Below are 18064 nucleotides of genomic sequence, written 5' to 3'. Positions count from 1 at the left end.
GCGCTAATGAAAGGCAGATCCGTGCAGGACAATTACGAACCACTAAGTGAGTAGCTATTGTCTGTAACACAAAGCAGAAAGGTTAGATCATGTCTCGTAATTACATTTGCAACAGTGATCTGCACAATCCAGATAGCATTCTGCGTAAACTCAATGTGGTAGCACTCATTTCAAAGAAACCACATTCCTGGCTTAATAATAAATTGTCTAGGAAACTAGTGTCTCTGTTAACCGGATTCATGATAGTTAAACACTACTTCCGAGACGGGGAATGAAGAGCCTAAATACTTTATTCTTGGGTCAGAAGTGCACAAAAGATAGTCAAGATTAAATGTTTTTCAACTTGTTGCTGGCATAAAGGGTTAAAAGCCCACAAATCAACATAGAAGTCGGTGAAACAATGCTGACAGTCCATCATTTGAAACATTATAATAATTTAATAAAGCTGCTTTATATTATCATAAAATATACAGAAATGTGGTTCTTATTTTACAATGAACCATTCACTGTGAAAATGTACATAACATATATGCATATACAGCATTATCTTATCATTTCACACAATGTTTGACAGATAATCTGGTAAAACAGTCCGTGCTGTAAGCTCCCATTGAGCTTTTTTTTGGCAAATGACCAGTGTGTGTGGTGTTATCAGATGCTTCTGAATGGCAACTCTGTGAACTTAGATGAAAGATTGTTATCTTTCTCTGTGCTTCAACTATAGCAGCACATCTGTCTGCTTCTGATGATAGCTGACTGTGGTTCCATTCTATAATTAAGTTTTTGTTTCGTGAGAGCAATTTTAACATGTTAAATCTCTGACAATAGCTTATTTACTGAAATAGTCTGTTTTGCCAATCATAAAACAATTATCACTAACAGATGTTAATTTGTGAAGTGCCACCAAGACAACTGGGAAGTTGGGGGGAGTGGGGATGGTATTAGCGAATGATACAAGTGTAACCCTCTGAGAACTGGGCTTCCTTTTATACTTTTGCAAAGCACTGACAAACTTTTGTTCCCACATCTATAACACTGAATTTAATTTGGAGGAATATAGCTATGTTCATACAGGTGAGTTACAATAACTTCACAAACACAAGAACATTTCTTCATGGACAATATTCTCTGGAAAAGCAGAATAATCTAATACTATATTTGTTTTCTTAAAAAATTGCCCCGAACCCACCACCATCACTAATGCAACATATAGTTACCGTAGTCCTCAAAGGGTTAACCAGGAAAACTGTTCTCACTTCATTCATTCTTGCACTTCAGCCCTCTCCATCTACATTATGCCTGCCAGAATCTTAAATATAAAATAGTATATTCCAATAAAAAGATGTTGGCCATCTTTTAAAATGATAGAGACAGCCCAATTCATCAAATCTTTAATAAATTACATGTCTTTATTCAAAAGACCTTCAGATTGAAACAAGCAAAGGAAAAGAGTTGCATGTTGTGAATTAGTTAGCACTACTACAGAATGGACTACTGAATGGATGGAAATAGTGAGAAACCTGGCAGAAAAACTACAGAGATAAAGATCAACAGACATTGGGTCTGGTGTATATTGCACTTATAAAAAACAAACTACTCAAAACAATGTAGGAATTATATTAATTAGAGTTTTGCAAGCAATAGGCAAGCTGTAGTAGTTTCCCAAAACTTAACTGCTCCTTCCTTAGTTTCCATGATCATTCTTTTGCATTTGGTCAACACGATATATCATTCAGAAAACCATCAGGTCAGGTAGACCTCCCACAGCTACTCCTCCCTCTTAACTCGCTCTCTGATGCTCGGTGATTTCTTTGTTGCCAGGTTTCTGTGTTGCTCCATTTTGCCTGGGTTATGAGCCACCTTCACTCCTTTCTGATTGATACTAAATGTTGCTTTTTGAAGGTTGAGTACTGCAGTCAGTGGCAGGTTGAGTTGGACATGCTCTCAAAGGCAAAAATGGCTCTGCAGTTCACTCCTCTACAAAGCATTGTGTGAAGAATTGCAATTGATTGACCTTATGATGGTTGCTGGGAATCCAAGTGACCTGCCTCTAAACTGATAAACCTTCTTGTACACACTGGAAATAGGTTTTTGATTGTTCATCTCTGTTGGGAGTTTGGGACTAAAAACACGGAGGCAGCCAGTGGGACTCTCTTATGCTGCTCTAGTCTCTGTGGTTTATTTGCTGTTGTATCCTTGCTGCAGGTTTTTGAGCTCTTTCAAAGATTTACAACTGATCGCAAACATGGGGATCAGTCTTGCAGAACATCTTATTAAACACATTAGCAATGAATGGCCACCCTGAATGTACTCAAATTTACAAATATTAACACTATGACAGTTGAGACTTCAACAGCAGACAGTGTCAAAGGAACAAATCCTTAGAAAACTTGGGACTTGTTCTGGAGATTTAACAATGATCAAAATTTGTAACAACAGGCACAAATTGCGGGATGGCAGCTGCTAGTCCCTTTAGATTTTTTTATTTACAATTTCCCTTTTTGTAACTCCTCCCCTTATCCACACCACCCAAAATATGACCTGTCAACTATACACTTCAGAACATACATTAATGATCTACTCATCACTGGATATTACAAAGTCATACAGCTTGAAGGCACAACTTATACCAGTTGTGATCATAAGGCCTACTTTTTAATTATATAACTTACTGATCCTTCCTTAATTAATCCCAAATATCAACAGGCCAATGTGGCAAAAAGCTTGTCCTGTAAAAGTCATCTTAGGTTGTTATTTCAGTGAACGAGTGAACACTTATAAAACAGTAGACCTAGCAGATTGCGACTTGGACAAATGTTTCAAAAATAAACCAATTATTGCAAATTTTTGTTTGTAATTTCAGATTTACAATCATCGACAAGCTGAAGCAAAGTTTTCAAAGCGGTGTGTGATAGAACTAGTGGTAGTCAGCCTTGTGTGGGACTGTGCCTCATTCGCTGGGTGCGAATGAAACGATAATTCAGAAAATAGGAAATTCATGACAAAAATGAAACAAAAAAGATTGAAAAAGAAGACTCATATCCTCTGAAAGGGTATTCTGTACATGCTTTGGCCATAAAATACCATGCAAGCTTAACCGAAGGGAATTTTTTTTGATAAAAAGATATTGCCATTGTTGGATGATTTTAAATTTTTAATAAATACTTAAGAGTTTTAAAGCATTTAAATAGTACATGGATCATTTCCATGGTGATCAAATCCACTTCAATAATTATTCCAATAGATAACGTTTTATTTTCCTGCTTTAAATTTCTAAATTAAGTTCAGCCCTGCAAATGGTAGGATGTCACGTACTTCAAGACACAAAGAAGCTCAGCAACGTGCCACACCAACAGAATATATCAGACTCCTTCACTGGAATGGGTACCATTTTGCCTCTGTACCTATGCTAACAATCAATGTTTTTACATTTATTACCACATCAATATAAAATTCTTATTTATAAAGTAAGACTGCTGATATTTCTCAGCATATCCCTTGTATCGTGAGCGTAATTATGGCTAACAGTGTCAGGGGCTATTTATAGAACATGGGCACCTGATCACACGGAACACAATTCACCATTCAAGTGTGGTGCGGTCACTTCCACATGTTTCACATCTCATACTGCAAGCTAGAGGGGTATCCCTCTATTGAGAAAGAATAGCGTTCTGTTACAGAACATTTAGTCTCAGACCTTTGAGTTACACGTCAGGATTAAGAAGGGGTGGTAGGGGTGATATTGGGTATTTGAGTCAGTTCTACTGTACTTTTACAAGTTGCACAATGACTGTCACCCACTTTATACAGGAAGACTATGAACAAGAATCCACTCAACAAAAACAGTATGATGCCACTAGTACACCTCAAGCTATAATATTTTTGTGGAATGTACACTTATGATGGCTTGCCTTACAAAACTGGAATAAGCAATGTAGTTGGAGAACTTTGAATTCTGATTTTACTTTCTGGATTTTTGAAAATGAACATGAGGTTGACCAGTCCTCTCAAAGCAGCTCCTGAAGGTGCAAACCACATCTACCACAGTTACAATGTGAAGCTTGCTATGACTTATACTGGCCTGCACAGAATGCTCTCCAATGCATCAGAAACAATTGCATTTGGATGAATGTAGTTTGATCTAATCTGATCCAATTTGGATTAATTTGACTTTGGAATTGCATGGGAGCTCAAATGCTAAGCATTTCCCTACTCTGTCTATGCCAATGAAAAAAAAATCATAAAAGGTAATGAAAAATTACACTTAGATTTTAAAAAAGCTTTAAATAGAGCCATACTTGAAACCGAAGGAAGGCAAAAAATAAACTGTCAAGGTGTTAATATTTATCTGCATTATGGGTGGTGCCCAGTGATCACAGCACAATGTCCTGTATTCGTTTAATGCCTGGTGAGTCCTTTTCCCTGCAATCATGCAGGAGGTGGTTGATCTCTTGGACATGCTCTGAGTCTGCTTCCCTGGATCCTGGCTCTGACAGATGTGAGGAGGTCTGATTGACAGGTCGGTCGAGATCACATGTTATTGGGCAGTGCATCACAGAGTACGTGACCGCAGGCCTGTTAGACAAGGGGCTGCCCAAATGCACAGGTGTGCTAGCAGGACTTGAAATGTCAATACCATTACTTGTTTCCTGGCTGCTGGAGACTGAACCATTCACTTTGGGGCTACAGATGGGTAGATCAAATGTCCTCTTTCCTTTCAAATCTGTTTTATCATTCTCAGCAATGCGATCCCTGGGGTCTTTGCCAAAAGTTGCAAAAGTTCTCTTTGAATTGCCATTTTCATAGGGTTCAGAGTCCACACTGGTGGTTTCTATCGACAGCGCAATAACGTTTTTTCCATGGTCAGGTGATTTGGCACGGCTTGCTACTGCCACCCGAGGCATCCAACATCTGTCCGAGTGACCTAAAATCCGGCATTCTTCTATGCAGGTAAAATGTTCGTTCTGATCTGGGGAGGTAGCAAGATAATGAAACAACATTATTACTTTGAAAATCACAGGTTATTTTATCTTTATGTTCAAAGACCTGGTTAAAAAATAGAATTAATTAATACTCTACACTACTCTTCCCTACTTAATGTTGTTTCCTAAGACAGTGACACAGAAATTTGCAGGTCTGCTGTGTCAGTGATTGTGAATGTGAGAACTGATGAGTATCATGGTGCAAGCCCTATCACTGTCCCACCAAGGATCCTGATTATTTTGCTTCTTCATTGTCTTAAAATGCTCATTAAGTTGCTTTCATTGAAATTTGAGAGAGCAATTGACTCTTGGAATCAATGTGTTGCCAGTTGTGTACAAGTACTTGTGCCATTATACTGATTAATTAGGACACTTATTTGCAGAGTTGTGGAGTTAAATGTACATGCAGTAGATAAGTGGTGGACAAACCAGATGATTCCTGCTACAATGGACATGTCGGCCCTTTATATTGGAGTAATGTTGACAACACACTACCAGCAGGCAGCTGCTCAGCAGTGTTGGCTAGAGATCACAGATTTCAGACAAAGCCACTCACAACTGGATCAATTCACCCAAGAGAATGACTTCAAGACCACCCCCCACTGATGCCAATTAATGAACTCATTCTGGCATCCACCATAGCCTTCAGTACATTTATTCCCCAAACTACCCTGGATTTGGCTCACAAGTCAACTAATTATATAAGCAAAGAGAATTTAAAATTTTTCTCGGGCTAGAACTTAAATTCTCCTCATGTTTAATTTTACAATAATTGTGTTTCACAAAGAATGAAGTTCATCAGCAAGTTGGGGCCACCCACTTTGCATAATTGCAGTATACATATTTTCATTATATATTAACATATATTTTATATATACATCTATCTTATGTAAACGAATTCATGACCCGTGATGTGTACCATCTATAAGGTTCAACACTATGTTCTTGGTACAATTACAGCAATATGTAAACAACTTTGCACTCATCCATGCATTAATCTACTATCTCCTGCCCTTAAGCAGTTCAGTGTCAATACAAATTTGTCAATTATAAAACTTTTCTTTACTTCTGGAATAGGTTTTGTTGCACAAAAAAACATTAAAAACTTTTATCAGACCAACATTCCATTAAGGTAAAAATGATCCTTTTCCCGCAGGAGCAAATTGTTAAAGAATTTAGGGGAGAGCTGGCTTTAATACTTCCTGTGATCTTTTATTAAGTCTGCCTCCCCTGTGGCCAGATGAATTGGTTGACTGCATGGAACTGTTTTCAGTTTGGAATGGGCCCCAGAGATTCACTGAGGTGGGAATACTGATTGACATGGCATTTCTGTCATGAATATTCAATAACAATGAATACCATTAAGATAATTCAGTGCTTGTTGCATCTCCTGGCATGGTATGTCAAGGAAACAAGGTAGAATAGCTGCTTTGTTTGGGGTTGAGGGACAAAATACTCAATATTAACTTATAGTACAGCTCCCTGTGTACTGTGTACACATTACTAAAATAAAGTTCTGATCTTGCATACTCATGTGGGCAATAGCAGATTGGAGCACGGAATACATGCCATTTTATCATCATGTTGAAATTAAACGACATGTATCATGCATTTGAATTAACAGCATGTGTTCTACCCAGGCAAGAATATCTACTAGGGAATTGAAATTACACCCATAGTGTAAACAACGAAACATGAGCCAGCTATCAACTATTGAAACTTAACCTTTAAATGTGCTGAAAGAAAAACAAAATACGAAAGGGTTTTTTTGGAGTCAAACAGGCTTGGTATTAAGCTGAACAGTCGTGTAATTATTTACTAAAATATGGTGGACAGGCGAATCATGGTGGATAAATTTTTAGGTGTTTGGGAAGATGATATTTTGCATTTCCACCACTGAAACCCACTTCATGGGGAGGCAACACCCAGCCCATTGTGCTGTTCTTTAAGGTTATTGAGCAGAAAAATAAAATGCAAGTTTTTAGCCTTTTCATTCAGGCCACACAAATTACACATTCTTGTAAACAGAGTCTTGGCACTCTGTAAAAACATTTTTGCTTTTCCATAACAAATACTAATCCCATCACAAACTGGAGTTTCATCACTTCAAAAATCGGTAAATAAAATATGATGTTGACTCATTAGGAAGTGCTAGGTGAAGACAATTTTTATTGTGTTAGAATAATCCTGTAACTATCAGTTAGGCAAAGGCCATGTCTAACTTAAAAAAAAAATTACACTGGAATGTAAGTATTTTTGATGAAAAAAGGTGCAATACAGCCCTGAAAACAGGTGAAAGTTTCAGCACACATTTCTCCTGATCCCCTTGACAGTAAATCCAGGCAGAATAATTGGCTGAATGATGCAAATATTTTACTTATTTAGCAGCTGTCAAGAATATTCACGGAACTACTGCTCCTGGATATTATATTAATATGCAAAAATAGTCACCCTTGGTTACCATTCAATACTTTAAAATCCCTTAGAAAGATCTCAGAGATGTATTATATTTGAGAAATTACAAATACACTTGCCTAAAGCCAAAATATTTCACAACTGTACTGCTACGAAATGATAATAAGGCATAAATTGTTTTTCATAAAGGCTCAAAATATTTGTTGCTAATTCAACAACTCTGTGACTATGAGCATAAATGGTGTCCTTTGCTTAATAGGACCCTGAATTTTATTTAAATTATGAGCTTCTTTACAATTTGGTTTGACCATTTGGAACAAGTGCTACATGGGAGGCTGAGTTGAGAATGGGGAAGAATGTGGTTAGAATTCTCTGGATTGCTCCTTCTTAGATAAATTGCCACTTACTGTTCTTGTTTTGGCCTCAAAATGAATGAATACTGTAGTGGGACTTACATGACCGTTACCTTTCAATAAGCCCTTTAAAGGGCAGGCAGCAGCTCTTATTGGCTACTGCTACTACATTCCAACCCCAGCGACATTCCTAAAACCTCATGAAGTAAGTAAGGGGAGTGACATTAAAATATATGCATGGTCTAATATATATATATATCATGGGGTGGCACAGTGGCACATTGGTTAGCACTGTGCCTCACAGTGCCAGGGACCCGGGTTCAATTCGGGCAACTGTCTGTATGGAGTATGCACATTCTCCCAGTGTCTGCGTGGGTTTCCTCTGGGTGCTCCGGTTTCCTCCCACAGTCCAAAAATGTGCAGGTTAGGTGAATTGGCCATGCTAAATTACCCGTAGTGTTAGGTAAAGGGGTAAATGTAGGGGAATGGGTCTGGGTGGGTTGCTCTTCGGAGGATCGGTGTGGACTTGTTGGGCCGAATGGCCTACTCCCACTCTGTAAGTAATCTAATCTAATCTACTTTAATCCCAGCTCTTTTCAAGGTAGAGACAACACACGAATAAAAGCTGCCCTCGGATACTCAGAATGGTGAGGATATTATGGCAGATAACAATAAGGTATGCTAAACTTGTTTTAGATGTAAAGCTATGTAGAAAGCCAATCACCAAACAGATGTAACTACCATTTGGTATGGAAAAATTTGATGACCTCGCCCACCTATTTACTTGTCGTAAGCACATCTGCTTGTGGCAGCATTGGTATGAATGGCAACCATACAGTCCCTGAGGAGACAAACTTTTGTAATCATATAGTGTGCAATACTACTGTGTTAAGTAGGCTAGATTCAGTGATATGAACTGTTTTGAACTAAAATCTGCACCCTCATGTCTGGCAAATTCCTCATACCATCAATATCAATAAGCCTGGGGATAACCCTGGTTTGATGAGAGTGTAGCAGCGTGCCTGAGCAGCACCAGGCATATTGAATAACAAGATGCTGATTTGGTGAAGTGACAACATAGGCATATAACAGTAGAAGCAGCATGCTAGATTATTTTTTTTTAGATTACATTACAGTGTGGAAACAGGCCCTTCGGCCCAACAAGTCCACACCGACCCGCCGAAGCGCAACCCACCCATACTCCTATATTTACCCCTTACCAAACACTATGGGCAATTTAGCATGGCCAATTCACCTGACCTGCACATCTTTGGACTGTGGGAGGAAACCGGAGCACCCGGAGGAAACCCACGCAGACACGGGGAGAACGTGCAAACTCCACACAGTTAGTCGCCTGAGGCGGGAAATGAACCCGGGTCTCCGGCGCTGTGAGGCAGCAGTGCTAACCACCGTGCCACCGTGCTATAAGCAGGATCTGGATTATCTCACAACCAATGATTTATATTTAAGCCTTGCCGTATCCAGTCATGCATTGGCAATGAAAAATAAAGATAACCAAAAGAGAATGCTCCACAAGTATCCCCATCCTCAACAATGAAAGAGCCCAGCTAAAGACAAGGCTAAAGAATTTGGAACCAAAATCAGGGGTGTGGAGGTGATAATCTATCTCAATCTCCCCATGAGGTTCCTATTGCCAGTTTTCAACTAATTTGATTCAATCCACATAATATCAAGAAGGGGTTGGGAGCACTGGATATCACAAAGGTTTTGCATCTTGAGAACACTGTAGGTGAAGTATCTAAGATTTGAGCTTCAGAACTGGCTATGTTGTTAGCAAAGCTGTTCAAGTACAGCTATTACATTGGCACATAGCCAGCAACGTTGAAAACTATTCAGGTTTGTCCTGCCCAGAAAAAGCCGAGCAAATTGAAACTATCCTATCATCTACTCTTCCTCATCAGTGAAATTATGAAAGATGCCACTGAAAGTGTTATCAACTGACATTTACTCATCAATAACTTATGTAACACTTCATTCCAGATCTCATTGTAGATATAGTCCTAACTTTTTTTTATTCACTCACAAAATGTGGGCATCCCGGGCTGGTCCAGTATTTATTGCCCAACCATAATCCCCAGGGTATCCTTGCAAGTTTTCATCAAGCAAGTGTCCCATGTCTAACTATTTTTTAGTGCTTTATTTGGCCTCTAAATAAAGAAATATTGTAGTAGGACTTCTATGAACATGATCTTTTTATATGTCATTTAAAGGTCAGGCAACAGCTCTTGCTAGCTACTGCTACCCACCATTCCAACTCCTGTGACATTCCCGAAATCTAATGATTTAAGTACAAGAAGTGCTACTTTCCTTTCAGCGTAACATTAGAAGTAGCAATATTCATTAATTAATATGTAACATTCAGTATTTCAAAAACTGAAGTAGTTAATGTCCACAGACAGAAAGACCTGGGAAATGCTCAAGCTGGGGCTGAAAGTGGCAAGTAACTTTCACATCATACTAAGTACTAGACAGTGACAACTCCAACAGGAGAAAATCTATTCATCCTCTTGACATTCAATGCTATTACAAATCCCATAGCAACAATACTCTGGGAGTTACTGGTGAGCAGGAGTACTGTGGCTAAAAGAGAAGATCAAGACTGGTTTTGCAGTGAATAATTCATTATCTGCCCCCCACAACCTCCTACATATACAAGACCTATGTCAGGTCTGTGTTGGAATACTCCCTACTTGCCCAGGTGAGAGCAGCTCCAACAACACTGAAGAAGGTCAACATCATCTTAAACAAAGTGATCAGCTTGTTTGGCACTCCAGCCACTATTTTAAGCATTCGGTCTCGCTACAATCAGTATGTATGACGGAAGCATGTACCATCTACACCAGCAACTCACTGAGACTCCTTTGACAGTGCTTTCCAAATTCACATCTTCTCCCAGCTAGAAGTACAATGGCAGCAGACACAATGGAATGGCACTATCCGCAAATTCCCTTCTAAGACACATACAATCCTGCCTTGAAAATATATCATCATCCCTCCATCTTCACTGGCTCAAATTCCTGGAACTTCTTTCTTAACAGAGCTGCAAGTGTACCTACACATCATGGACTGCAATGATTCAATAAATTGCTTCGACCACCTTCTCAATGTCTGTAAGGGATGCACAATTACTGCTAGCCTGTTCAACTGCATTCAAATCCCAGCATGATTAAAAAAGAAACAACAGTATCCTTTTTCAAACATTCCTATTTTACATAGCAACCACATTGTCTAGTAGTTCCAGCATTTTGGACAATGTACTAGATATCCTACCAATACCCAAAAGCTCAATTTACAAAAAGGTAAACCCACAGCAGGATGCTAAGTAGACCTCTATTTGCCCACATGAGCCTTATCTGCACCTACAGCAATGAAAAAGTGCCCTGATGATGCCATCATTGTGGTTTTCCCTTTGGAGCAATCTAACAGGAAGAGAAGCCAGGCCAGAAGAAGCCCAGAAATATTTGTGAATTCTTGTGTTTAATCCTAATATGCTGATCCCACTTTGCCACTGTTTCTCACTAGGTTGGGTGGGACACTAGTAGAACCACAGTAGAAGAAGCTCACGAGTTAGGAGTTTCTAGGTTTCTCACCACTGAGACCTGCAATATGTACCTAACCACATAACTCTTGAATAAAATCAAAGCATCCTTTTCATTCTCGATGGATAACCAATTTAAATATTTAGAAGAGAAATTTGCACTAATAACCCAATAATGAACACAAAGATGAATGCAGGTAGGAAAATAAATGCATTGGCAAATATGCTAATAAATGAAATTTTTATCTATAAAGAGTAATTTAGTGTTTGGCGATTAGCATATGGAAACTGAAAACCATTCATCCAAACGACTGTGTTGTTAAACTGATCAGCATTAATGTAAAGGTGTGAATTTTGATTAGACTTTTTTTTCCAAATAATACTTCAGTTCAAGTGCTTAGATACTGAAAACCCCAGTTAAAATATTTTATTGAACAATGTTCATTTGAAATATCCAAGAAGTTGTAACACAATTAACAGAATAATTGATTTAATAATTACATCTCATTACAAGTAACCCAGTACCAGAGGTAGATTACTTCATTTGGGCAAAAACACATTCATTTACTAAGCATTGCCGTGACACAATCTATCAAATTATCATGTTTTCTTTTACCAGAGTGAGGTAATTAACCATAGTCCACAAGGGGCAATAAGCATTTCGCTTTGTGAAAGAGACCGACAGTTTCATGCATGACTTGAAAACGACAAGCATGGATAAGGCAAGTTGTCAGCCCCCATGTACTACCACAGCTGGTAAAGGGATTGAATCTTCACCCCTAATGTGACTCTTATCCATACTCTAGCCATCTCACCAACTGAGTTTTAACCATAAAAACATTATTTGCTGCCGACTGTTCCAACATGGTAGTTGCAAACAAACGCTTGACTGTAAAGTGTAAGATACAGGTATTGTGCCAATTTATGATTTCTGTGACAGCTTTCCAGAGAGCTGCTAAATGGAGTTCTTTCTTTCAGATTGTGACAAGATCTAGGTGTTAACTTGAAATACCAGTCTACCAGTTGGTTACATGGTGGCACCTGTAGAACCTGTAGCTGTAATGTTGGAAGTGGATGTTGGGGACGTAAGAGGATTATATGAATATAAAAGAGATGTTTTTTGAATTTATTCCTGTACTCATTCAGTATTGGAATGCTAGACAGCTTTTACAATATTTAATTTTCTGACAATATCATGATGTTAATTATGATTTGAGAATGTATCATGAATAACCTCATTAAAAAATAAAGTCATCTCTTGTTGTATTTTGGAGTAATTCTTCCATTGATCTTCCAAGGTCCAATCTTTTTAAAAATACATTCTATTCTGGAGGCTAATAACCTTTCCGAACAGAGATCTGAATTATAGATACATTTCTTCCCAGGCAGGTACTTTTTGTCTGTGCTGCACTGCAGAGTCATCATCATCAATGTCAATTCTGCATTGCTATTAGATGCTATTAGTAGATGCCAGAAAAATTAGTGAAAATAATACTGTGGTACACAGCTTATGAGTAAGTGGAGATATGGCATCTATCAAAAGCAGCAAGGTCACTTAACTATCTCTGGATTTCAAAGCTGTCCACCAACGGGGATGTCCTCACGTCATTACAGGGAGTCTTTGATTTCTAGACATCTGACTTAAGAGCACTTGTACTTATGAACGCAATCCCATACAGGAGTGTAATTTTAAAGATCTGACATATGAGTGCTCTTAGTTACGAACAGCTGTTTTACATTGTCCTGCATTACTCCTTGACTTATGTACAAACTGATTTGTGAATGAACTCAAGAACAGAACCCGTTCGCAACCAGGGAAACTGGCTGTACAGAGAGACTAAGGGGAGTTGTTAGGAGATTGTTCTATATAAGGCAGTTCAAGCATGGACTGCTTTACCACAAAGTGATGGCAGCAGAGACCATTTCAACCTTTAAGGGAAGTGTTGAATACATTTTTCAAGCACAGAAATATTCACTGCTCTGGGGAAGAAAGCACGGAAAAGGGATTCAGTTTTGAATTGTTTAAAGTAAGAGATTTTGATGAGTTGAATGGCCTTCTTCGTTATTGTAAATGCCAGATTGATTATGTTGTGGACCGGTTAATTGCGTGATTGGTCAACAACTCCAAAAAAGTTGTATCAATGAGGCTATCAATAGAGACAATGAACTGGGTCTTGTTCTTTGTCTGACAATTTCTACACAGGTACAGCATCTCCAATCTTCCACCCTGCCAGATTTTGGGATCAACTCCTTTACACAGAATGTCTCTGTCACACACTATTGATCACTAGTATCATAAAAATAACCAGGTTTCTGATTGTGGAATGGGGAGCACCTGCATGGTGCATATCCTTACAATCATTATAGGCAGAAACATTGAAGATTTAACAGTTGTACAAATTAAAAACAAACTATCAGTATTAAAATTGAGTGATTCTTGCAAGAAAAGCGCACACTCTTTGATTTCAATAAGGAGGACAGGGAAAATATGGCTGATTCCCAATCCTGTCCAGAGAAAGCAACCAAAATTGCAATGACTTTGTTGCTGGCTAGGTGGAGTGAGCAGTCTTGTGTCTGAAGAGTTGGGAGGATCGAGGGGAAGCAGATTTTAATCCACTGCAATGGACTCAGGCAACAATCGTGGATTGTATCCGATATGACTAGCTCTTCATTCCTGCATTTACTCTGTTGTGGGTTGGCACTAGAAAAGGATAATATCCGGTCTTTGGACAATTCCAGTCTTTGGACTGCTTGCTTTGTGGCACTGTATCCGAATGTCTAATTGTGGAGAACCAACAATCAAAACATCCCGGGCAGAAATAACTCAATATTTTCACTGGTCTCAGCAAATGAGACAGGCAGGAACTTAATTTACATGGCAGGTCAGATTCAGTTTGAGTCTATTGATCCAGAATGAATTTGATCATTGCCATTATTGGCATGACATCTTGGCCCTGAAGGAGTCCAGTGGTTAAGAAATATCAAACTACTTCTTGATACATGTATTGTCCTTTGCATCGGGGCAGAAAACCAATGGGAAATCATAGCTTGCTGTTTCTATATCACTTTGATTTGCAGTTTCAAAGTGGCACTGAGTGACAAACTTTTGCTTCCTTAAATTCTGTGGTGGTCAGATCAAAGGCATCTGCCAGATTTACAAAATATACTGAAAAGGTGGCACAGTGGGAATAGTAGAATATTGTATTCCAGGAGTTAGGTCAACTATGTAATTCATGTATGATAAACGATGAGTATTTTACAAAGGTCAACTTCACAACTCAAATAAAATAGGTAATCAATTGTATGTGCTGCTAACACCAGGGGTAAAATGTTCACTGAATGGAGACTGGCCAGTGCTGAGATTTACATGGACCTTTCACCGAAGTGCTCTGTTTCATTTCAGTTCAGAGTGAAAAGAGGGGGTCTCTTCCTCTACCAACAAAAATAAGGTTCTTAAAGATGCAATCTGTCTGGTTCTAATTCAGCACAAGTCCACATTCCCGAATAGTCGACAGTTCAGCAATCAGCAATAGATTAATGGCTCATTCAGAGGTGCCATTGGGTTACCTAGGCAGTTTGAGGTAAAGGTTGAGGTGCATGACTGAGGTATAGTTGAAGCCCCTGTATTCTTTAAAATCTGACCTGGATATGCTTGATACACAAAACATGGAATTTCATTTACCAGTACTGATTAACCTGAGTACAGAATTCTATCTCAAATCAAAAATAATAAAAATTCATACACATTGAATCAATTTAGGCAACCCCAGATATATTCGGCAACTTATTTATTTTATTTACAAATTCATGTGTTTCTCAATACTGGCATTGGTAGAAAAATTTTCAACTTTTGACATCCTGCATCAAGCAATCTCTCTTCAGGCACAGTACTGAATATATAAGTAAATATGTGATTCTCTACATTGCTCTCTAGCTATGACAGCTAACTGCAGTCTAAGAAACGCAGCCTCTTCTCATGCTACAGTCAATGCACCCTTTATCAACCCATATCCCCACAGCCTGAATGCATTTGCCAATTTTGTTGCAAGTGAATCATTTGAAAACACCTCCTTCCATTTCCAGCCATAGGAGAAGGTTTGTAAGCCATTCAAACTCTTCAGCTATTTAATTTCCAAGGGCATTGGGAACAATTGTTGGCCTTGCCCGAGATGCCCACATCCAATGAAAGAATACCTAAAAAAAAATTATGGCTGGTCTGTAGCTTAACTCCAGTTACTCTCCTTGGTTCAACATCAGTTCATGTTCTTATTTAACAAAAAAATGTCAGCCTCCGTTCTGATATTTTCAATTGACCTAACCTCAACAGTCTCTTGAGGCAGTAGGTCCAGTTTTCTATTACCCTTTGCCTGAAGAATTGACTTCACTGCTGAGTGGCCTAGCTCTATTTTTAAGGTTATGCTCCTTTGTTCTGAAGTTATCCATCAGATGGAATCAGTTTTCTCTATCTATCCTACCAAATTCTTAAACTATCAACAACTGTTTGGAGATAATGCTCAGTATGCTGATTTCCTTTTCAAGTGCAACATTTAAATGCAAAAGTACAGAACACTTGTATCGTCATTCATCTTGCACTGTTCAGCAACGTAAATAACCCATTGTCAAATTCCACCTAATAACAGCAACTTGCAGATTTTTCACTCAAGTGTGAAGGAATTCAGAAGTCTAATCACGTTGGTATATTTTCTTCAGATGGTTGGATAAGTGATTAAATGGGCTGTGGCAAACAAGATTTGCAAACTGGCTTTTTTTTTCCATAGTTGATAGAATTCCCCTTTCAATCATAATCCAGATAAAATGAATAATAATTTATAACCGAGCTGTACATTTCTCGTGATGCAGAAATGGAGATTTAAAGCTGCATGCTGTAGCCGCTGAGCAATTTTCCATTTTTTTTGACGTGTCAAAGTTGGGCAGCCATGACATCAAAAACACTTCCTCTGACAGCGCCAACATGGAGAATAAGATAGGGCCAAAAATTGCTGAAATGGTGTACCTCGCATGACTTCTGAGGTTAATTGGACGCTTCATCTTGCCATTCATATTGCAAGAAATATTCAGTGCAAAATTACTGCACTTGGCTTACAAACAAATAATGATGGGTGCCACAAATGTATCATTATTATCCCAGTGATTACTGACACTATGTCCGACTGAAAGATCCATTTGAAAGAAAACAAAAAACACCCCTCCATGAAACCAAACTGGAGGCTGTAGTTTAAATGTGCTTTGACGTCCTGCTTCCCATTGCAGCTGGAATGCTTTGCCAGTCTGTCAGAAGCTCAGAAAGCCGATCACATGTTCTACTGCAGACATATAGAGATGTCAGGAGGTGGGAATGGGACTTGAGAACAAATTCACATCATGGATGACATTGAATTGCCAGCCAAAACCTTGCCAATGCTGTAAAGTGTACATGATGTCAACATTTTGGGTTGTATATTACATTGGGAGATGCAAAAGTGGAGAAGCTTAAATACTTAGTTGATTAGGACTGCAGCCAGGAGTAAAACAGAGATCCACATCTGCCTTCAATAAATTAAATTTTCAAATGATTGTTAAAAGATTCATAGTACGTTTCTCAGCGAACACATGCCAGTTGTACAGCAGGTGACAGAGCCTTAAGATTACACTTAAAAGGAAGAAAATTCCCTCTGTCAAAGGTCATACTTTAATATTCTCCTTATTTTGACAGAAGAGGTTGAGGAAAAATGCAAAGTCTTGAAGTAATTTACCACTACAATCTTCTGTGCTTAAATTGGAATCTGGAGTTTGGCCCAAATGTGTATTTATTTACCTGTACATTTTGAAGGCCCAACACAACCTGCCGGTATTAGCTGTAGTTCAATGACATCACTCATGTCACTGGGTCAGAAGTTTGCAGGTTCAAGGAACCAGATTCCAGGTCAAAACTCAGGGAAAGGTTCACTCTCAGACTTCCTACCTATGAGGTGGAACATTAAACCAGCTCTGATAAGTTTAACGATGGATCCCATGGACACTGCTTTGAAAAACAGAGGAGATTTTTCCCTAGTAGGCTACCAAGTATTTGTCTCTCAATGACTATCACCAACATAGATTATCCGGTCATTATCACATTGTTTATGGGAATGGGTCGGTGCCAATTAGCTGCAGTATTTCCTAATTTATAACAGTGACAATCATTTTAACAATATTTAATTGGCTAATCAAATTCCTGATGCTGTGAACAGAAATGCAATTGCTTTGCCACTTGCGAAGATCTTTGCATCCTCGCTCTCCATTGGAGTCGTACCTGAGGACTGGAGAGAGGCAAATGTAATTCCTCCCTTCAAGAAAGGAAACAGGGAAATCGCCGGCAATTACAGACCAGTAAATCGCACGTCTGTTGTCTGCAAGGTGTTAGAAAGGATTCTGAGGGATAGGATTTATGATCATCTGGAAGAGCATGGCTTGATTAAATGCAGTCAACACGGCTTTGTGAGGGGCAGGTCATGCCTCACAAACCTTATCGAGTTTTATGAAGATGTGATTAGAAACGTTGATGAGGGTCGAACTGTGGATGTGGTGTATACGGACTTCAGCAAGGCATTTTATAAGGTTCCCCATGGTAGGCTCATTCAGAAGGTCAGGAGGAATGGGATACAGGGGAACTTAGCTGTCTGAATACAGAATTGGCTGGCCAGCAGAAGACAGCGAGTGGTAGTAGAAGGAAAATATTCTGCCTGGAAGTCAGTGATGAGCGGTGTTCCACAGGG

The 18064-nt window shown here is 38.8% G+C and overlaps 1 protein-coding gene across 2 annotated transcripts in view; it reads right to left on the bottom strand.

Moving 5' to 3' along the window:
• Positions 1 to 286: 286 nt before the first annotated feature.
• The window catches only part of pcdh19 (protocadherin 19), a 116485-nt gene continuing 98707 nt past the window's right edge, over positions 287 to 18064 (bottom strand). Inside the window, exon 4 of one of the 2 annotated variants that reach the window (XM_043704492.1) lies at positions 287 to 4969. In XM_043704492.1, coding sequence (XP_043560427.1) covers positions 4374 to 4969 — 596 coding nt within the window. In that variant the 3' untranslated portion in view covers positions 287 to 4373. The remainder of the gene's footprint in view (positions 4970 to 18064) is intronic. The other variant, XM_043704494.1, reaches the window with a different exon arrangement.

The sequence above is a fragment of the Chiloscyllium plagiosum genome, chromosome 15 (assembly GCF_004010195.1).
Source record: "Chiloscyllium plagiosum isolate BGI_BamShark_2017 chromosome 15, ASM401019v2, whole genome shotgun sequence".
NCBI classification, from domain to species: domain Eukaryota; kingdom Metazoa; phylum Chordata; class Chondrichthyes; order Orectolobiformes; family Hemiscylliidae; genus Chiloscyllium; species Chiloscyllium plagiosum.
Note: the sequence above shows the minus strand (reverse complement) of the source record. Positions and strands in the feature narration are given on the sequence as shown.